Raw genomic sequence first — 23816 nt, forward strand, 5'->3', positions numbered from 1 at the left:
CTAAGGTCCTAGAGTCTGGAGGAAGGGTGGAGAAGCTCATAGCCCAAGTTGATTGAAGTCCAGTGTTAAGTTTCCACAGTCTGTGATGATTTGGGGTGCAATGTCATCTGCTGGTGTTGGTCCATTGTGTTTTTTGAAAACCAAAGTCACTGCACCCGTTTACCAAGAAATTTTGGAGCACTTCATGCTTCCTTCTGCTGACCAGCTTTTTAAAGATGCTGATTTAATTTTACAGCAGGAATTGGCACCTGCCCACACTGCCAAAAGCACCAAAAGTCAGTTAAATGACCATGGTGTTGGTGTGCTTGACTGGCCAGCAAACTCACCAGACCTGAACCCCGTAGAGAATCTATGGGGTATTGTCAAGAGGAAAATGAGAAACAAGAGACCAAAAAATGCAGATGAGCTGAAGGCCACTGTCAAAGAAACCTGGGCTTCCATACCACCTCAGCAGTGCCAGAAACTGATCACCTCCATGCCACGCCGAATTGAGGCAGTAATTGAAGCAAAAGGAGCCCCTACCAAGTATTGAGTACATATACAGTAAATGAACATACTTTCCAGAAGGCCAACAATTCACTAAAAATGTTTTTTTTTATTGGTCTTATGAAGTATTCTAATTTGTTGAGATAATGAATTGGTGGGTTTTTATTAAATGTGAGCCAAAATCATCACAATTAAAAGAACCAAAGACTTAAACTACTTCAGTCTGTGTGCATTGAATTTAGTTTCACAATTTGAGTTGAATTACTGAAATAAATGAACTTTTCCACGACATTCTAATTTATTGAGATGCACCTGTATATTTAAGAAAAATATGTTATGTTTATATATTAAATAAATGTATGTATAATGTAAAATATAAGAATATAAATATATAAATGTGTATATACATGTAAATATTTTAAAAATATATACTCTGTGTGTGTGTGTGTGTGTGTGTGTGTGTGTGTGTGTGTGTGTGTATTTATATATACATAATAAATAAACACAGTACACACACATATATTATGTAAACAAAAACTTTTATTTTGGGTGCGATTAATCGTGATTAACCATTTGACAGCACTAATATATATGTATACATATATATATATATATATATATATATATATATATATATATATATATATATGTCTGTGTATGTGTGTGTGGGGGAGGGGGTTATTTATTTATTTATTTTATTTGTGTGTAGATGCCTGGCGTTCACGCAGTGTGTCTGAAGGGTTGAGGAATGGAGATGCTAGCAGTGCGTCCTTGACTGCTAAAGGCTTCCGCAGTGTTAAACCCAACCTACAGGATAAGAAATCTCCCACACCGGTACATATTCATTTAAAATACTTTTTTTTTTAAATGAGCTGCTAATGCATTCCTGCTTCTTGATCATACTGCTGTTAGATTTTGCACCCTATTCATTTTCTTTTCACAACAAACAATCGTTTTATTTCATATTATGTGCTACTTTGAAATTATTTTGCTTCACAACTGTTTGGATTAATATCTTGGTCTTTTTCCAATATGATAACGTCTTTCTAGAGGATTCATATCAAGTGTGATTTTCTTAACCTCTAAAGCAGTCCAATTGAAATTTCTCTGAGAAAATGTGCTTTATTTGAACTGACTTTACATATTTGAATTGACCTTTTCTCTATCAGGTCCCCTTGCCGCCCCCTCGGAGAGAGAGCTATCACATGACCCCTAACCCCCCATCTTACAGTTCCCTTGCTATGCTGTCAGACACCTCCCTCTCTTCCCCACAGAGTAATGATGTCATTTCCTCAGGCTCTTACACCATCCAATCTAGTGCCACCTCCTCATACTCATACTCTAAGACCACCCAAACATCCACTAGCACCTCAGGAGCCCCCTCGAGGAGCCCCCCTTGTCCCAACAGGCTAATGCTAACAGTTTTATCACTCGGGTTCTGGGGAACAAATTGTCATCTTCAAAATTCTCGAGTGACCAACTAAATGCAGCACCTAACAAGATGAACATGATTAAAACTGACCCTAAGTCTAAAACTAAGCCAAAAAGTACATCTGCTTCCCCACCTCAAGACCCCACTGCTACTTCTGAAACACACGTAGCTTCTCTCTCCATCCAGTTAGCTCCTCGCAGTCCAGAACCTCAAGCAGAGACCCAGTCAGGGCTTGAGACTAAATCCAGGACAAACGCAGTGGACCCCGCTGACCCCACGCGAGCCCCTGTCGTACCACCAAGACCAGCAAGCAGTTTGGTGGTATTACTGTCATTTATTTTCAGTGATAATGTACACTCATACTACTGGTCAAAAGTTTGGAATAATGACGATTTTTAAATGTTATTGAAAGAAGTCTCTTATGCTCGTCAAGGCTGCATTTATTTGATTAAAAATACAGTAGAAACAGCAATATTGTGATAAATACTATTTAAAACTGCTTTCTTTTTAAATATATTACTGTGAAGACAAAGCTACATTTTCAACAGCCATTTCTCCAGTATGCAATGTCACATGATCTTTAATAAATCGTTCTAATATGCTGATTTCTTGCTTAATTATTTATCAGTTATTATTGATTTTCAGTTATTAATAATTTTTCTTCTTCTTCTTCTTCTTCTTATTATTATTATTATTATCAGTTTAAAACACAACTCTTTGCTGAATGTTGAGGATTCTTTAAATAGAAAATTCAAATGAACAGCACTTATTTGAAATAGATTCTTTGCACATTATAAGTTCCTTTACTGTCACTTTTAATTAATTTAATGCATTCTCATTGAATAAAAGTAATTTATTTTATTTTAAAATTTTAAATTGTTATTATTTTTAAATTGTATCTTACTTACCTTCAGCTTTAGAATAGTAGTATATCACAGTTTCCACAAAAAAATATATATTAAGCAGCACGGATTTCAACATTGATATAAGAAGTTTCTTGAGCACTACATTAGCATATTATATTAATGACTTCTAAAAATTAAAAAATAGTAAAATATAAAAGTTATTTTAAATTATAATAATATTTCTCAATTTTAATGTATTTCTCATCAAATAAATGCAGCCTTGGTGAAATCTTAATTATTCCAAACTTTTGGAAATTTTGGTATCACTTTCTCATACTCACTGAGTGTAACCCATTTAGCACTCATTCATCTTCATCTGATGGAATGGAGTGAACGTACACAGACAGCTTGATGAAAGAACGTGTGTTTACTGCTAATTACTATATATATATATATTTTTTTTTTCCAGCAACCTTTTATTCCTTCCCACAGATTCACTTGTTCTTCTTCACTCAACATGGTTCAATCCGCCTGTGCCCGTATGTCACTTCTTGCTCACCGGCTTTGCTTTATGTTCACTTTCAATTCTTGTCTTCCTTCCCTTTTATTCCCTCCCACACTCCTCCATCAGCGTGAGTTTTCCCCTGTAAGAGGGAGCACCGGGCCTCTCTCTTCTGGACCGCCCTCCCCAGATCCTTCAGCTCGCCGGTCACCGTATAGCCGGGCCAGTCAGGATTCCCCTGACTTCCTGTCAGGGCTATTGCCCAAAGCCCTCTCGCCGACACCCTACGTCCCTCTGGAACGTGCCGGGCTAATGTTGGCCTCACCTGCCCCGTCACCAGTAACCGTGTCAGCGCTGAGTCATTATTCATCATCCACAGCTGGGCTGGAGGAGCTGCAGATCTGCGGCATGGACTCCTCCCCCGCAGGCACACCTACCCCATCCCCCACGCTCAGCCATGCCTCCAACGCCCCTGACGAGCTTCCTACCGCCCCGTCAGCTGCCACGGGCACTAACGTAACTATCACGCTCAACTGGCACACCTCACTCCAGTCTGGTGTCACGTTTGTTTGAATCTACTCATGTTTGTATGTCCTCACTAGTCTTTCAGCGCTGTTGAATGTCTAACTTTGAGTCACATGCTTGAATGTGTCAGCTTACAGCAGGTGGCTGCTTTGTCTTTTGTTTGATGCTTGATTTTCACTATGTTTTATGTATGCAGTATTTTATTGTGTGCTATGTATGTTGTTTCCCATTTAAAGTCAACATGCACACATAATGTGACGTTTTAAAATGAAACAATATTAAAAACTGTATCTATCTATCTATCTATCTATCTATCTATCTATCTATCTATCTATCTATCTATCTATCTATCTATCTATCTATCTATCTATCTATCTATCTATCTAACTATATATATATATATATATATATATATATATATATATACACATATAATACATACATATATACTGTATAAAACTGGCAATCATATGCCACTACTTTTCTAAAGTTTTGAGTCAGTAAGATTTTTGGTGTTTTTAAAAGAAGATCCTTGTGCAAGGCTGCAGTTATTCGATCAAAAATACAGTTTTTGTTCAAAATACAATTTAATATATTTTAAATAATGCAATTAATTCCTGTGATGTCAAAGCAAAATTTTTGCAGCCATTACTGTAGTCTTTGGTGTCGATTATTATATTCAAATATGCTGATATGGTACTCACAAAACATTTCTTATAAATATCAGTTGAAAACAGTCATGCTACTTAATATTTTTGTGGAAAACCATGATACATTTTTTAAGATGATTTGATTAATAGAAAGTTCAAAAGAACATTTCAAATAGAAACCTTTTTAACAATATAAATATCTTTGCTGTCACTTTTTGATTAATTTAATGCATTCTTGTCAAATAAAATAATTCATGTCTTATTTAAAAAAATTATAATAATAAAAATAAAAATAAAACAAATCTTACTGACCACAAACATTTAAATGATAATGTATATCATATATATATCATATATTAATAGAAAGTTAGGAATGTGTATGAAGTCCAGGTATGTGTATGAAGAAAGAGGACATTTTAATTTCATGTTGACTTTAGGGTTCCTATGATGACCTGTGATTTTCTATGTGACCTTTCATGAAGTTTGTTTGAGATTAACATTTGCATTTTATATTGCTGCTGTTGACTGAAAACTTGAACTTCTTTGGAATATGAATGTATAATGGTACCATATTCCAGTGTTAACACTCTTTCTTACATAGATTGTCCTGCACTCATTATCTACTAAAGGTTCTTTCAAAGTGTGTTTGTTGTCATGTAGTTTTTCAGTTACCTCTTCATTTGTCATCCATCATTCCACTTATGTTACTACAGAAGCACCAACATCTGATCACAACCTTTGTCTTTTTTGTAACAGCATTTTTTCTCACATGTTGTACAGTATCTTTTGATGTGTGCTCTCGTGTCTTACACTTCTTATTCTTCTAACTTCTTATTGTCCCATAGCTGTCACCCACTTATACTTGTTTGACCTAAAGTGACTTTACAAATGACATATTTCCATCTCTTGTAAACAGTTTTTTTTTTTTTTTATGTTGCCCAGGGTCAGATGGCAGTGAATGGAAGCTCTCAATCTCAGAGGCCTTTCTCTCCGCCTGTGTACCCACCTCCACCTCCAACCCTCAGCCCAGGCCTGGTAAAGATCCAGCAAGGTCGTAGTTCAGGTGAGAGGAAAGTCCCACACAGACCTCTGGCTAGTATTGCAAAGCAGAGTTTTGACTGTCAGCCAAACGTTGCTTATTCAGGCCTAAAACCGCCTACTTAGACTGGAAAAGGATGTCTGAACCACATGTAAAACTAGTTTTTGTATGTGATGTAGACATAAAAAGAGAGCTAGTAACTGCATCACGACTATTTGGCATTATGGGATAGTAAATTGTCCATGGCACTCCAAAATCTTCCCGGAAGTAGTAGGTCATCCAGGTATTTTGCATATTTTATTTTAGAATACAATGAGTTTACACATACTCTTTGGTGTACTGTTTTTCGCATACTAAATAGTATGGAAGTAAGCATATTTGGACACATCAAATGTTTTCTAAAAAACACTTTCCTCAATTGTCTTTTTGTCCTTCTATTGATTGAGTCCTAGTTTTGGCGCTCTGAAACAATGGATTTGTAATGCACAATTCTTGTTAGTGGATGCCTGTATTGGCAGTTAACGGTGCAGTCCGGTCCTCAGGATATGATGCATTTGCATCCATTAAGCCAGACCGGAGCAATCAATAACTGAACAGAGGGAAACTGAGGAGAGGCAAAGCTCTGATACTTTGGTTGGGATTTGCTTAGGAAAGCAGATTCATACAATCGTTGTAGTATTTTAAAGAAAAGATGCTGACAAATAGTTTGCTGTAGTGTTTCCTCATGTCATTGTCTTTTTGCTAGTGCAAACCTGCATAGATGTGAAGGAATAAAAGTAGCTGTCTCATTTATGCTGTGTCATACATATTTCATTGTTCAGGGTGCTTAGTCAGGGTGAGTGCTTGTGCCATGTCAGTGTTCCTGCTCTATTAGTTTAGAATTGACTGTGACTGTCCAGCTCAGACTTCTGTCAGACTTCTGTATTCTTCGGGCCAACACTGTGTGTGATATTTGCCATGATTATGCCATCTGATACAAATTTTGGGAAACATTATAAATTGCTTTCGTCATAGGCAGTTTTTGATCACTTAGTGTGACATTCTCACGGATGGCCAATTAATTTCCTTTCTGATTAATATTGGCATCCAATGAAGTCCTGGTAGTAACAAATTTTGAATCCTGCAGTGTGACTGTATCTATGGCAGCAGTCTAATGAAGAGCCAAGAGCAGCACAGCAATCAATGATGTGTGTGCGAGGGATAGTGACAGAGAGGGAGAGATGTTTAGTTAAAAAGGTTGATACTAGGTTGTCTTCCCTCACTGTTACCCAGGAACTGGGGTCACAATTTGACAAGAACCAATTGTAAAGGACATAATTGCTCAGCAATTTTTTTAAATTTTTTTATCTGTCTCTAACCTTTCTCTCTCTCTCTCTCTCTCTCTCTCACTCAGAGGGTTCAGAGACGGTGAAGAGAGAGACTGTTGTCTCTGGTCAGACTGTGGTCAGTAGCTCTGTGCCCATCGCTCGTTTCTCAGAGGAAGAGAAGAAGGTGTCCATCATAAAAGCGCCCCATTACGAAGGCATTGGACCAGTGGATGAGTCAGGCATTCCCATCGCCATCCGAACGGTGAGTGATATCCAAACATTTTTAAGGGAACTGACAAAAATGACAAATGGAAAACTTTACACTTTTAAAACGATTGTCCTTATTCCGTAATAAATTAAAGATTATTGAAGTACGTTGTACAAGTAAATACTATTTCAGTCTTTCTACTTAAAAATTGCATGTTCAATGTGTTACTTGCTGTTTCTTTGTTATTATTTGTGATTTTTACAAGCAATTTTGGAGTGAAAACTAATTAAGCCATTTTTTTTTTTTTTCAGTGCATTTTGCTCCTTTAAATTTGTCTATTATCTATACTATATATCACCTATGTTTCACTGTGGCAAATTTGAGTTCATTATACACTAAAATTTATGCACAGTTTTGTCATTAATGGTGTCATGATGATTTTTTTTGTCTTAAAAGTTATGACTGATATATTTACAGATAATTTGTCTGCCCATAACTGTTTTCAGCATGTGATACAATCAGTAGACATTAACTATTTATTATAAATCAGTTCATTCTGGATTCCAAATTTATTTGGTTGGCATTTATTTCAACAGCTCTATGACTTTTCACTGACTGCGTTTACATGGACATCAGTAATCTAATTATTTACCTTATTCTGAATAAGACAATATTATGATTAAGGTGTTTACATGAGTTGCTTTTAGAATAATCCTTTCATGTTCCCGTTTTACATGTTATTGTACATAGATCGATTAATGGCATGCGTCATTACGTCACCACACGACGCCATCTGACGTCTCTTCCAGAATTTCACGTATAAACATATAGTTCGTCTTCGTGATGATGCCATATACAGTTTTGGGTGTTTCATTTTTAATTTTATGAAAGCTTCAAGTCCAGTTAATTATTTGTACGTGCATACAGATGACGGCGGTGTTGAAGCTCTTTTATTTGCCGTCAAACGGTTGACCGCTGCCGTATGTGTATCCTGTCGCAAAATGCTGCGAAAAGTCCCACACAACGGTAATAGTTTGATTAAAATGTTTACATGTCTGTATTGCACTTCAATAATGCGACTAAAATAGGAATACTCCACATGTCTTAATTCGATTTGTGTTTACTTCGATTATGACTTTAGCCGGATTAAGGTCATCAAAAATCTCAGTTTACATGCTAGACTCTTAATCAGAGTATTGTCTTAATCGTATTAAAATCGGAGTATTGATGTCCATGTAAACGTAGTGACTGTTTCACATTCAGACAAACTGCCAGTCTGCAATTTACATCCTTATGTGTATGTATGTTGCAAATTAGGATTGTCTTTAGGAGTGAGTCACTGAATCATTCATTCAACCGATTAGTTCAAAACACTGATGCATTTAGGAAAGAGACAGCTGTTTGTTGCTTGGAAGACGTGAGTGGTTTTGACCTCCATGTATTGAACTGTTTATATAAATTTACTAGCAATGAGATTTAGAGTTGATGGTGCTATACAACATGAAGGCACAGAAATAGAAACCAAACCAAAAAAAATATTGACAGAATGTTCTGCTGCTTATCGCCCTTGTGACTGGTTAATACACAAACTGAGATTTACATGTTTTATTACCTGTTGCTCTATCAAAACAAAACCAAGCACTCTTTCTTTCTTTCTATATGTTTTTAAACAGCACAACATCTGTTCACTGTCACTGGTCAGTTTAAAACAACAGATCATCTGTTAATGATCTGTTTTGGGGAAATTTTTTCTTGATTTGTGTTTAAGTTGTTTTGACATTTGATCCTCTTATTGTGGTTAGAGGAATGCTTCTGAGCTCTCAGCAGTTCAGACTGTCTGTGAATGTGTGTGTGTTTGTGAGAAGAAGAGAACATTCCTGGCTCTTTCCTGGAAGGTTACTATGATACTCCCTGTCTGTCTCTCTCACTCTGTGCTCTGGTGATTTTGTTGGTTGTCAAGTAATGACAAATGCTGTTAGCTGTTTGTGCGCTTAACCAGCAAACTGACAAGGCAAATCGCTTGTGTTTGTGATTCTTTTAGACTGTGGACAGACCCAAGGACTGGTACAAGACCATGTTCAAACAGATCCACATGGTTCATAAAGCAGGTGAGTGAGTGGGAGAACACACAGAACATATCCTGCAGAATTCATTTCAGATGACTCACAAACACACACTGTGTTTGATTTTATTTCTGTTTAATGTTGTTTTCATCCAGATGATGACTATGCAGACACATATAATGCAACATACGCTGTCATAAACAATGGTAAGTTATGTGAAATCTGAAGATCTGATATTAACTTTCATATCTGCTTAATCCAACATATGTATGTAGTAAAAGTTTAAATCATGTCTGTGTTCCTTTATGTGAGAAGGGTATATATATATATATATATATATATATATATATATATATATATATATATATATACATACATACAGGTGCATCTCAATGAATTAGAATGTCGTGGAAAGGTTCATTTATTTCAGTAATTCAACTCAAATTGTGAAACTTAATAACTAAATAAATGCAATGCACACAGACTGAAGTAGTTTAAGTCTTTGGTTCTTTTAATTGTGATGATTTTGGCTCACATTTAACAAAAACCCACCAATTCACTATCTCAACAAATTAGAACACCACTGTGATGTTACAACCGAGGTACGTACCGAACCGTCATATTTGTGTACCGTTACACCCCTAATATACAGTGGATACGGAAAGTATTCAGACCCCCTTAAATTTTTCACTCTTTGTTATATTGCAGTCATTTGCTTCTTAAATTCTTTTTTTTCCTCATTAATGTACACACAGCACCCCATATTGACAGAAAAACACAGAATTGTTGACATTTTTGCAGATTTATTAAAAAAGAAAAACTGAAATATCACATGGTCCTAAGTATTTAGACCCTTTGCTGTGACACTCAAATATTTAACTCAGGTGCTGTCCATTTCTTCTGATCATCCTTGAGATGGTTCTACACCTTCATTTGAGTCCAGCTGTGTTTGATTATACTGATTGGACTTGATTAGGAAAGCCACACACCTGTCTATATAAGACCTTACAGCTCACAGTGTATGTCAGAGCAAATGAGAATCATGAGGTCAAAGGAACTGCCTGAAGAGCTCAGAGACAGAACTGTGGCAAGGCACAGATCTGGCCAAGGTTACAAAAAAATGTCTGCTGCACTTAAGGTTCCTAAGAGCACAGTGGCCTCCATAATCCTTAAATGGAAGACGTTTGGGACGACCAGAACCCTTCCTAGAGCTGGCCGTCCGGCCAAACTTAGCTATCGGGGGAGAAGAGCCATGGTGAGAGAGGTAAAGAAGAACCCAAAGATCACTGTGGCTGAGCTCCAGAGATGCAGTCGGGAGATGGGAGAAAGTTGTAGAAAGTCAACCATCACTGCAGCCCTCCACCAGTCGGGGCTTTATGGCAGAGTGGCCCGACGGAAGCCTCTCCACATGAAAGCCCGCATGAAGTTTGTTAAAAAACACCTGAAGGACTCCAAGATGTTGAGAAATAAGATTCTCTGGTCTGATGAGACCAAGATAGAACTTTTTGGCCTTAATTCTAAGCGGTATGTGTGGAGAAAACCAGGCACTGCTCATCACCTGTCCAATACAGTCCCAACAGTGAAGCATGGTGGTGGCAGCATCATGCTGTGGGGCTGTTTTTCAGCTGCAGGGACAGGACGACTGGTTGCAATCGAGGGAAAGATGAATGCGGCCAAGTACAGGGATATCCTGGACGAAAACCTTCTCCAGAGTGCTCAGGACCTCAGACTGGGCCGAAGGTTTACCTTCCAACAAGACAATGAATGACCCTAAGCACACAGCTAAAATAACGAAGGAGTGGCTTCACAACAACTCCGTGACTGTTCTTGAATGGCCCAGCCAGAGCCCTGACTTAAACCCAATTGAGCATCTCTGGAGAGACCTAAAAATGGCTGTCCACCAATATTTACCATCCAACCTGACAGAACTGGAGAGGATCTGCAAGGAGGAATCTTTCTTGTTGCATCTTTCCCAAAAAGGGTGCTTCTACTAAATACTGAGCAAAGGGTCTGAATACTTACTTCACATGTGGACATCATCACAACCCTTACCCTCAGGACAAGCAAGATGGCGCCTGTGTTTGGCTTTGCCGCTGCCACTGTCTGTTTACAGCGCTGTGTTCTATCTGTCCTGTGCGTCTTTATGGTTGTTCTGCTGCTTCTAAATGATGGTCTCACTGCTCAGGTCTATGATCGCCAAACTCTTTTACTCATAAGATCATCAATGGTAGATCATAATATTCCACCACCCTGGGCTGATATTCCACACACATTATTGTCTACATCAGTCCACTCAGCTAGTCTTTTTGACCGAATTTCCCAAAGACAAAGGAGGAAGCGGGGGAAAAGGGCTGGTTTTCAGGTGAAGCTGAGACTGTCTTGGAAGAGAGGAGTCGTCGGAAAACGGCGCCGATCGCTTCTGATGAGCTCAGCCTCGGTATATTTGGCCCATTTTTGGAATGAGTTTCCCCTGTCCACGGCTGACAATGTTAGACTCTCCTATCTTCGACCCGTTTTCCCGGATATGTTTGTGGAGACCGTTTTTCCGCCGGCGAACGGAGTTTTCGTGTGCGGCGGATTGAGCCCCTGTCAACTTCGTACAATTCCCTGCAAAATATCCAGCGAAGTTCTTGCTTTATCTCTCAGGATGGCACTGGTAAATGCTCGTTCAATAACTAATAAAACTTTTGTCCTAAACGACATTGTTAAAACTAAGGAGCTGGATTTTTTGTGTATGACTGAAACCTGGCAGAGAAATCTGGAAAATGCTCCCCTTAAGGAAATTTGTCCTAAGGATTACACATTTATTAGTCTGCCTAGACGTTCAGGCCGTGGTGGAGGACTTGCTGTTGTGTTCAGAAACTGTTTTTTTTCTCGGATGGTAAATGTTGGGCGTACAGATCCCTTTTATTGTATTTTAATTTATCGTCCTCCTGGCCCAAACTGCTCCTTCCTACATGATTTTAGTGATTTTTTTGTCATCTATTCTTCAGCTTACTAAAATTGTGATTGTTGGCGACTTCAACATTCATATTGATGATGTTTCGGATAAATTTGCAATTGATTTTATTAATATTACTGAGTCTTTTAATCTTATACAATATGTTACTGGTCCTACTCATATAAGAGGACATACTCTAGATCTTGTTTTCAGTTATGGTTTAAATATTGGTTCAGTTTTGTCTGAAGATATTTTTATTTCAGATCATAATTGCATCTCATTTGACTTATTTTGTAATTTAGATGCACCATTGTGTAGTCGAGAAATTGATTCTCGCATCCTGAATAACCTTTCTGCAGAGAAATTCTCTGATGCTTTTGTTAATTCGTCCATTAATATGTCAAATGGTAGAGTTGATGTTCAAGTACAATCTTTTAATGAGCATTGCCTTTTAGTCTTGGATGAAGTTGCTCCTGTGAAGTCCAGAGCAGCTCGTCTGTTGAATTCCACTCCATGGATCAATGATAGTATTCGCTCCTTTAAACGTATTTGTCGTAAAACTGAGCGTCTGTGGAAATCTACTCGACTATTAGTTCACTATCAGCACTTAAAAGAACTTTTAATGGATTTTAATGACAAGGTTAAGGATGCCAGAATTAAGTATTTTTCTAATTTAATATCTAGCAGCAGACATAATCCCAAAATTTTATTTGACACTATACATAACATTGCTTCGCCTCCATCGCCGGCGTTTCAAGTCTCTTCAGTTGAAGAGTGCAATAATTTTCTCCATTTTTTTGTGGATAAGATAAAAAATATACGAAATAATATTATACCTTCAGCTTCACTTCAAATACCTCATGTCTCCAGGCCAGTAACCCTGGATAATTTTTCTCCGATAACAATTGATGATCTTACTAAGGTAGTTAGTTCTATGAAAAGTTCTTCTTGTCATCTGGATGTGGTACCCACTGTCTTGTTTAAAAATGTTATTGACATGATTGGTCCGTGTGTTATCTATAATTAATAATTCATTAACATCTGGTCAAGTTCCAGGTTATTTTAAACAAGCTGTGGTTCAACCTATTCTAAAGAAAACAAATCTTGATTCATCTTTACTTCAAAATTATATTTCTAAGTTACCTTTTATGGCTAAGGTCCTGGAAAAAGTTGTTGTAAATCAGCTTTTAGCTGCTTTAGATGGTCGTAATGTGTTTGATAAATTCCAATCTGGCTTTCGTCGTATGCACTCAACTGAAACTGCTCTTCTTAGAGTTTTAAATGACTTGTTAATGCAAGGCGATGCAGGAGAATGCTCTGTACTGGTTTTATTGGATCTCACTGCTGCTTTTGATACAGTTGATCACTGTATATTAGTTGAGAGGCTTAGACAGGAGGTTGGTATCTCGGGTACAGCCTTGAGTTGGCTTTCATCATACTTATCAGACCGGTCTTTCTCAGTAAGAGTTCAAAATTACACTTCATCTACAGCACCGGTGTCCTGTGGCGTTCCCCAGGGTTCTGTTTTGGCCCCATTGCTTTTTGCTTTGTATTTGCTGCCTCTGGGGAAACTGATAAGTAGTTTTGAATGCATTCGCTATCATTGCTATGCAGATGATATTCAACTTTATATCTCTTTTAAGTCTCATGAAATTACAAAATTGTCTGTTCTTTTAAACTGTATAAACTCCATTAAAGTCTGGATGGCAAATAATTATCTACAGTTAAACCCTGAAAAAAACTGAAGTACTTATCTCAGCTCCTGTTGGTGTTCTTCCAAAAGTGATGGAAAGTCTTGGTTCTTTATCACATTCTGTTAAATCTACCCTTCGAAATTTAGGTGTTCATATGGGGCAAGCCTTCAGTCTTGATCAACATTTGACTTATTTGGTAATTTAGATGCACCATTGTGTAGTCGAGAAATTGATTCTCGCATCCTGAATAACCTTTCTGCAGAGAAATTCTCTGCTGCTTTTGATAATTCGTCCATTAATATGTCAAATGGTAGAGTTGATGTTCAAGTTCAATCTTTTAATGAGCATTGCCTTTTAGTCTTGGATGAAGTTGCTCCTGTGAAGTCCAGAGCAGCTCGTCTGTCAAATTCCACCCATGGATCAATGATAGTATTCGCTCCTTTAAACGTATTTGTCGTAAAACTGAGCGTCTGTGGAAATCTACTCGACTATTAGTTCACTATCAGCACTTAAAAGAACTTTTAATGGATTTTAATGACAAGGTTAAGGATGCCAGAATTAAGTATTTTTCTAATTTAATATCTAGCAGCAGACATAATCCCAAAATTTTATTTGACACTATACATAACATTGCTTCGCCTCCATCGCCGGCGTTTCAAGTCTCTTCAGTTGAAGAGTGCAATAATTTTCTCCATTTTTTTGTGGATAAGATAAAAAATATACGAAATAATATTATACCTTCAGCTTCACTTCAAATACCTCATGTCTCCAGGCCAGTAACCCTGGATAATTTTTCTCCGATAACAATTGATGATCTTACTAAGGTAGTTAGTTCTATGAAAAGTTCTTCTTGTCATCTGGATGTGGTACCCACTGTCTTGTTTAAAAATGTTATTGACATGATTGGTCCGTGTGTGTTATCTATAATTAATAATTCATTAACATCTGGTCAAGTTCCAGGTTATTTTAAACAAGCTGTGGTTCAACCTATTCTAAAGAAAACAAATCTTGATTCATCTTTACTTCAAAATTATATTTCTAAGTTACCTTTTATGGCTAAGGTCCTGGAAAAAGTTGTTGTAAATCAGCTTTTAGCTGCTTTAGATGGTCGTAATGTGTTTGATAAATTCCAATCTGGCTTTCGTCGTATGCACTCAACTGAAACTGCTCTTCTTAGAGTTTTAAATGACTTGTTAATGCAAGGCGATGCAGGAGAATGCTCTGTACTGGTTTTATTGGATCTCACTGCTGCTTTTGATACAGTTGATCACTGTATATTAGTTGAGAGGCTTAGACAGGAGGTTGGTATCTCGGTACAGCCTTGAGTTGGCTTTCATCATACTTATCAGACCGGTCTTTCTCAGTAAGAGTTCAAAATTACACTTCATCTACAGCACCGGTGTCCTGTGGCGTTCCCCAGGGTTCTGTTTTGGCCCCATTGCTTTTTGCTTTGTATTTGCTGCCTCTGGGGAAACTGATAAGTAGTTTTGAATGCATTCGCTATCATTGCTATGCAGATGATATTCAACTTTATATCTCTTTTAAGTCTCATGAAATTACAAAATTGTCTGTTCTTTTAAATTGTATAAACTCCATTAAAATCTGGATGGCAAATAATTATCTACAGTTAAACCCTGAAAAAAACTGAAGTACTTATCTCAGCTCCTGTTGGTGTTCTTCCAAAAGTGATGGAAAGTCTTGGTTCTTTATCACATTCTGTTAAATCTACCCTTCGAAATTTAGGTGTTCATATGGGGCAAGCCTTCAGTCTTGATCAACATGTGAATTATTTGGTTCGAAATTGTTTTTATCAGTTGAGAAACATCGCAAAATTGAAGCCAGTTGTGTCTACAGCGGAGTTGGAAATGATTATAAATGCATTTATTTCCTCCCGCCTTGATTACTGCAACTCTCTTTTTACCTGTCTTAGTAATTCAACACTCAAACGTTTACAAGTGGTTCAAAATTCTGCTGCTAAACTGTTAACTAAGTCATCAAAGAGATCTCACGTAACCCCAATTTTAATTTCTTTACATTGGCTCCCTGTCAAATTTAGAATTCATTTTAAAATTCTTGTCATGGTGTTTAGAGCGTTGCATGGTCAAGCCCCTGTGTATATAAATGAGATGTTGAAACCTAACTCTAGTAGGAATCTGAGATCCTCAAATCAGATCCTGCTAGTTGTTCCACGGTCTAGATTGAAGACAAAAGGAGACTGTGCATTTGAAGTAGTTGCTCCCAAGTTGTGGAATGCTCTTCCTCGGGAACTGAGATTTGTGGACTCGGTGGACATTTTTAAAAAGCAGCTGAAAACTTACTTGTTCAAACTTGCTTTTGTTTAAATTGTCATGTCTTTTATTTCTTCATTGTATACTGTTGTTATACAGCACTTTGTGACACTTGCGCTTGAAAGGTGCTACAGAAATAAATATTACTTACTTACTTACTTAGGAACATGTGATATTTCAGTTTTTCTTTTTTAATAAATCTGCAGAAATGTCAACAATTCTGTGTTTTTCTGTCAATATGGGGTGCTGTGTGTACATTAATGAGGAAAAAAAATGAACTTAAATGATTTTAGCAAATGGCTGCAATATAACAAAGAGTGAAAAATTTAAGGGGGTCTGAATACTTTCCGTACCCACTATATATATATATATATATATATATATATATATATATATATATATATATATATATATATATGTACAATGTTTTCATCAGCCATTAGTCCAGTCTTCAGTGTCACATGATCCTTCAGAAATTCAAATATGCTGATTCATTAACAGTGTTGAAACTGTTGTGCTGCTTAATATTTTTTTGGAACCTGTGATACTTTTATCTTTGATTCTTTGATTAATAAAAAAATTAAAAAAACAGCATTTATTAAAAATAGAAATCTTGTCTAACAATATAAGTCTTTACTCTCACTTTTTATCCATTTAACACATCCTTGCTGAATAAAAGTATTAATTTATTTAAAAAAAAAAAAAAAGAAGAAAGAAAAAATGTACTGACCCCAAACTTTTGAGTAGTAGTGTATATTGTAACACAACACATTTCTATTTTAAATAAACACAGTTCTTTTTAACGTTTTATTTATCAAAGAATCCTGAAAAAGTATCACAGGTCCCAAAAAAATATTAAGCAGCACAACAATGTTTCCAACATTGATAATAAATCAGCATATTACAATGATTTCTGAAGGATCATGTAACACTGAAGACTGGAGTAATGATGCTGAAAATTCAGCATTGCTTCACAGGAATAAATTATGTTTTAAGGTATATTAAAATAGAAAACTGTTATTTTAAATTGCTATAATATTTCACAAAATCACTTTTTGATCAATGTTGTTTCTTACTATATTACTTTGTTACTATATTTTTGATATAAATGCAGCCTTGATGAGCATGACACAATTCAAAACTATGAAAAATTTACCAACCCCAAAATTTTAGATGGTAGTGTACAATCATATGTTTATATTTTGCTGTAATGTCCAAATATGTATAGCAACTGTACATTTGTTTTATTGATCTATTATATTACTCTGATATTTGTGCTTCTTTTTTAGAAAATTACCCTCCTGTCCATGCTCACCCGCCCCCTCGAACGCACACCTACCGGCCTCTCTCTAGAAATACCTCAGACACGCCAGACGGTGCCGCACGCCGTGAGCTCTCGCCATCTCCTGTGCCCCCTCCGCCCCCTCCGATGCCGTCTCTCCTCCAGCTCCGCTCACAAGACATGGACAGAGAGAAAGAGTTCTCACACGACCCGTAAGACACCTGACCTCAAGAGCTACACTGTAAAAAGAACAATGATTATTAGAGTGCATTTTGCAAGAAAATACTATTTCAGTGTTTCTATTTCAGAATTGCGCATTTAATTCAATGGGTTAATTGCCATTTCTCTGTAATTGTTTGTGAAATTTCTGGGTGAAAATTGTTTAAAAGTAAATCCTGCGCCAAATATTTTTCAGTGTACAGGCTTCTGTTTTAAAAACATCTGATTGGTTCTTATTCTTATTCTCATCTACAGAAATGAGTGGGGTCCTCCAGATAGAAAAGTGGACACACGTAAATACCGAGCGGAGCCACGGAGTATCTTTGAGTATGAGCCTGGCAAGTCCTCCATCCTTGAGCAAGAAAGGCCTGTGAGTAATCTTATTTAATTAAATCATTATATCTAAGTGATTATTATTCATAAATTTCATTTAAACTGGTGTAAAAATCCTCACATAACATGGACCCAAGGTTGCTAAGGTCTAAAGGCAATCCTGTTGTGTTCTCTTTCATTTTACTGTAGAGTAATTCAGTCCTGTTTCAGTCTGTTTAATCACAAAATCAAATTTACAGGGTCAGGCTTCTACACAGATTAGACCTTGTCTTGGATTAAATTGCTCTGTCAGCAGAGACATGCCTTTTGAAAATTTTTAGCTCTATGTAAAGCCAAATTTGTGTCCCAGAAACTGTAAACAGTTTTGAAGAAGTAGCTCACCACAAACTATTTACTCACCCTCATGTTGTTCCAGACATGTATGATTTTCTTTTTTTCTGTGGAACACAAAGATGTACATTCAAATATGATGCATCACACCAGGTTTTTTGACGATGTTACTGGTTCTCACGTTTCTCATTGATGTCATTCATATCTGGCGTGCCATAAATAATGACAAAGTGTGGTCTTCTTCTCAGACATAGCTATCATTTGGCCTCAAAACAATGTTTCATCCATGAAATAAATATTTATTTATATAATTAATAATAATTTTTTTTGGTAAACTGTTCCTTTAGTTTCTGTATATTTTGTGGACATTTTTTGTGCTCCTCTCTTTGTCGTATGTACACACAACCATGCAAAAAGCATGGATCAGTAAGATTTTTTAAAATAAATTAGTACTTTTATTCAGCAAGGAGTTAAATTAATCAAAAATGATATTGATAATGTTACAAAGATTTCTGTTTCAAATACATGCTGTTCTCTTGAACTTGAATCCTTAAAAAAAAAACGAATCACTGTTTTCACAGAAATATTAAGCAGCAACTGTTCAACATTAATAATTAGAAAAAGAAAAGTTGATTTCTGTTTGATATGACACTGAAGACTGGAGTAATGGCTGCATTGTCGTCACAGGAATAAATTGCAGTTTAAAACACATTAGAATAGAAGACAGTTGCTTTATGTTGTGGTAATATTTTACAGTGCTATTGTTTTAACTGTCTTTCAAAAAATCTTACTGACCCCAAACTTTCGAAGAGCAATGTACTGTAATTACCTTGCTATCCAGTCTTATGAAAACTCTCAATTTCATTGTAGCCTGTACAGCTATTTGAGTACCGCTTTATTAAGGTGTTGCAGGCCTAACTTACTGTTTACTACAGTGTCAAACTGCAATTTTCCAGCCTGCTGATTGGACATGTGTTAAAGCTGTGTTTTCTTTTTGTTTCATGGGTCGTTTGACCAAATAATGAACCATCAGCCATGAGTTTGCTTATCATGAGCAATGTGGTGCTGCAGCAAGCTTTCTTTTCCTTTGTGTATTAGTTCATGTAGTAGGTAAAATATTGGTAAAGGTTTGCACTAAAAGCAGTCCCTTAGAGCCATTGTGCTGTGCTTAGCCTGTTGTATCCATGATGGGGACAATGCAGTTTTGAATTTTGCCAGCAATACAGTATGTTCCAATCTCCCCCTTATAATGTCACATTCTGCTGTGTTTGTCTAATGAAGCAAGACAAATGAAATGTCTCAATAGAGGAATTCCCTCAGTGTTTTATGTCTCCTTTGAAAGCAGTTGAACTTTTGTTTTGCAATGCAGATGTAAAATACTGGAAGGGTGTCAGACGACGCGATGCAGTCGTAGCCAGTGGCTCGGTTCAGGGAACAATGAGATAGAAATGTCAGGAGGCTGAATCATTGCACTGCCCTCAGCACAAACACAGTGGATGTGGCAGTAGGAGATGTCCCAGGTGGCAAAATGAGTGGGCAGCTTTCTCAGCATGTACAGTCATAGCTTGAGGAAGAGAGAAAGAGACTTTAGAGAGAAGAGGGGAAGAAGCACAATGTCTCCACCTTTTGGACAGTACTGAGAGGCACAGTCATATTAAAGTGATAGTCTGCCCAAAAATGAAACTTCTAAGTTGACTTGACTTAAAAAAAAATTGAGGAAACCCGTTGCCTTAAAATGATTAAGTAAATAATAATTTAAAAAAAAATAAAAATTAAGTTAAGTGGAATTCACTTAACTTATTTTTAAAAATGATCATTTACTTAAAAATGTTAAGGCAACGGGTTTCCTAAATTTTTTTAAGTTAAGTCAACTTATCACTTTTTACAGTGTACTCACCCTCATGTCATTTCAAACCTGTATGAATTTCTTTCTTCTGCTGAACACAAAAGACTATATTTTGAAGAATGTTGATAATCAAACAGCTTTCAGTTTTCATCCAAGTCAATGGGAACCAAACAACATTCTTCAAAATATCTTCTTTCTTGCATGGAAAACTAAATATTTGGAAGAAATGTGGTAACCAAACCTTTTAAGTTCCCATTGATTTCCAGTGTATTTTTAGTCCATACCTTGGAAGTCAATGGGACCCGAATTTATTTAATGATATATTATGATATATTTTTTCAATATATCTTCTTATGTGTTCCACAGAAGAAAGTATGTCATACAGGTTTTGAATAACATGAGAGTGAGCTTTTTTTCTTCTTCACTTTTGGGTGGAATTTCTTTAAGTCTTATTAATTGTTATGATTTGTCATTACATATTTGTGACCCTGGACCACAAAACCAGTCATAAGTCGCACGGGTGTATTTGTAGCAATAGCCAACAATACATTGTATGGGTCAAAATGATCGATTTTTCTTTAATTTCCTACCGCAAATATATTGAAACTTAATTTTTGATTAGTAATATGCATTGCTAAGAACTTCATTTGGACAACTTTAAAGGCGATTTTTGCACCCTCAGATTCCAGATTTTCAAATAGTTGTATCTCAGCCAAATATTATCTTATCCTAACAAACATACATCATTGGAAAGCTTATTTATGCAGCTTTGAGATGATGTATAAATCTCAATTTCAAAAAATTGACACTTATGACTGGTTTTGTGGTCCAGGCTCACATTTTGTTTGTGTGTGTGTGTGTGTGTGTGTGAGAGAGAGAATGCTGATGACCCACAACATCATCCTCCTCTGTTCTTTGCTCACCAGTCCTTGCAGCATATTTTGGTCATCCTAACCCTGATTTCCATCTCTCTTTTCCTTTCATTGTTTTTCCTCTTTCCCTTACCTCTCTTTTTCTATGTTGCTTCTTGCTCCAGATGTTTGATTTAAACCCAGATGACATAGATTTAGAGAATGAGCCTTGGTTTAAATTCTTTTCCGAGTTGGAGTTTGGACGACCGGTAAGTTGAGTGAGGGTTTGGCAGGTTGGCATGCTGTAGGCTGTAATCTCCTTGTCTGGCACACACATGCTGTTGTGTAATGACAAGCTGTGTGTGTGTGTGTGTGTGTGTGTGTGTGTGTAGTTTTTAAAATTCAAGTTCTGACTTGTTCAGAACTTGGTGTTATTTGCACACCGAAAACTGGAAAAAGACATTTAACATCACCACGATAACAATTTGCACAATAACAATGCTAGAGGCAGCGGGTGAGGCATTAGACATGTATGATATGTCTGATGTTAAATCCCAAGGCTAATATTTAAAGTAAATAATCATGCTTTGTTTTCAAAATGCTCCAAAAGAGCAACATTATCTGTACTTGTGCTCTATTTATGGCATACAATTGTCTTTAGAAGAATGTCATTGGTTTTTAAAAAGTTTAGTGTATAACACTGCGCTTTTGCTTTGGCTCTGATTGCAGTATCACACACCTGTTCTTACAAGCTTAAAGCTCTTACAGCTGCAGAACCTGTGCAGAAAACACTATCAAGTCGAGTTTAACTATTTTTTATTGAAAATGAACAGATTTTGGATAATACAGTGGCCCTAAAAAGGATTTGGATTAATTCATGCATCCAACATATAAACATTGCACTTTCAAGCTGAACATTTTCACATCAAGAAGTTCTAAATACTAAAAAAAGTAGATAAACTTTACAAAATTGTAAAAACCAACTTTCTGGTTGCCAAATTAGTTGAGCATGTATTCTACTAATAGAATGTAACCAAATATTAATGATTGGGTGACCAAAGGTAAAATAATAGTTCACCTAAAAATTCACTAAAATGTATGAGCACTATTATAATTATTATTTATTTATTATGTATAATTTTGAAGTATTAATTTTGATGGAGATGTATCACCTTCAATATCTATGGAGATTTATGTTGTGAATACTCGTCAAGTCTCTTATGCTCACCAAAGCAATATTTATTTGATCAAAAATACAGTAAAAACAGTAATATTATTTTTTTAGTATGTGTAATATAATTACAATTTAAATGTTTGCTATTTTAATACATTTTATAATGTAATTTATTTCTGTGATGTCAAAGCTGAATTTTCAGCAGTCTTCAGTGTCACATGATTCTTTAATGAATAGAAAGAACAGCATTTATTTGAAATAAAAAAAAAACTTTTGTAGCATTATGAATATCTTTGGTGTCACTAATGATAGTATTATTATTATTATTATTATTACTTTTTTAAACCTTGCTGACCCCAAACACATAGATAGAAAAACTATCAATGCTGATAACTTCTCACAAGAGTCTCATCATTTCCTGCTTCCTTTTGCATTTAGCATTGTATTATTAGCAATTAGCATTGTGCGCCATATTAACATGTATATAAAAAAAAAATCATATTGACCCCAGACTTTTCAATGTTGTTCATCCCCTGACTAAGAGGAGTGTAATTTGTTCCAAAGTTAGACATTCTTATTTTATTTTATCTAATGCAATAAAATTCATAAAAATTCCTATATTTTGTAGGCCACTGTATGTTCATAAATGAGATATTCATGCACAGTTCCTCCAGCTTTTATAAACACACACTTCCTGGCTTGTTTACTGATTGAGTTTGCTGCTACCATGTGTAAACAAGCGCATTATGTGTGAAAGCTTTGTAGTTTCATCGTTGTGTGTATTAGGCTATATGTACACACAAGCAGCAGTGTGTGTAAGGTAGGTGAAGCATGTGTGGGCACTTGTGTAGTCGATGACTTTCAACACACTATGGTTCACTAGAATTCACCCTTCGTTTGTCTGTACACTGTGTGTGTTTTGTGTGATCTCTGTTTCTCCATGCCCTAACGTTGTCACTCTCTCCACATGTGTCTTTTTACCATGATGCACCTGCTTCTCTACCTCATCTTCACCTCTTCACCTCTTCACCTCTTCACCTCTGTGCTGTTCGTTCGTTCGGGTGGTGGGGCATCCAGCCTCCTAAAAAGAGGTTGGATTATAATCCTGACTACTCCACACATGCTGTGGCACAGGTAAATCTACCTTCCTGTCCATCCATCCATCTTTCCTTTGCTGTTTGTTTGCTCTATGTCTCCATCTTTCTCTTTTCCTATTGCTTTTTCTCCTGCCCCGTCATTTATTTACCAGACAGCAAATGCACAAGAAATTGGCCCACATACTGTAAAAAAATTTTTTGTTTGTTTGTTTTTTTAGAGTACACTGTACTTGTTTTTTTCTTCTTTTTTTTTTTGAAGTTGTAAATAAATCATTGTTAAAACATGTTATGTTTATGTTACTTATGCAATTTTGAATTAGAAAGACAAAAATAGTACTTGTTAAACATGTTTAATTCAGTGTATTATTGAAATAGGGAAATTTACTAGGAATTTATGATTGATTTGTGATTCAGTGACAAGAAAATACTATTTCAGTGTTTCTGTTTTTTGTAATTGTTACCCTAGTGAAATATAAATATACTTAAATGTATTTGAAATACATTTATTTCATGCTAAGTATTCTACAAATGCATTTTCATATTTATATACTTAATAAAATGTCCTGCAATTGTACTTTTAGTATACTAAACTGGTATACTTATAATGTGCTAAATTGGAATAACTAATTTTGTACTTAATGCACTTTAATTGTGCAGAAGTAGTGTTGAAGTACAATTAAAGGTATATATTTTACTGTGCTAAA

The 23816-nt window shown here is 36.1% G+C and overlaps 1 protein-coding gene across 1 annotated transcript in view; it reads left to right on the top strand.

The window, feature by feature from the left end:
• The window catches only part of sorbs2a (sorbin and SH3 domain containing 2a), a 66706-nt gene that overhangs the window by 27083 nt on the left and 15807 nt on the right, over positions 1-23816 (top strand). The window contains 12 exon segments of the mRNA XM_058773773.1: positions 1196-1320; positions 1656-1860; positions 1863-2239; positions 3395-3781; positions 5383-5503; positions 6873-7048; positions 9036-9102; positions 9213-9263; positions 17270-17474; positions 17737-17851; positions 21027-21110; positions 23093-23149. Coding sequence (XP_058629756.1) covers positions 1196-1320; positions 1656-1860; positions 1863-2239; positions 3395-3781; positions 5383-5503; positions 6873-7048; positions 9036-9102; positions 9213-9263; positions 17270-17474; positions 17737-17851; positions 21027-21110; positions 23093-23149 — 1970 coding nt within the window.

The sequence above is a fragment of the Onychostoma macrolepis genome, chromosome 01 (genome assembly GCF_012432095.1).
Source record: "Onychostoma macrolepis isolate SWU-2019 chromosome 01, ASM1243209v1, whole genome shotgun sequence".
NCBI lineage: Eukaryota > Metazoa > Chordata > Actinopteri > Cypriniformes > Cyprinidae > Onychostoma > Onychostoma macrolepis.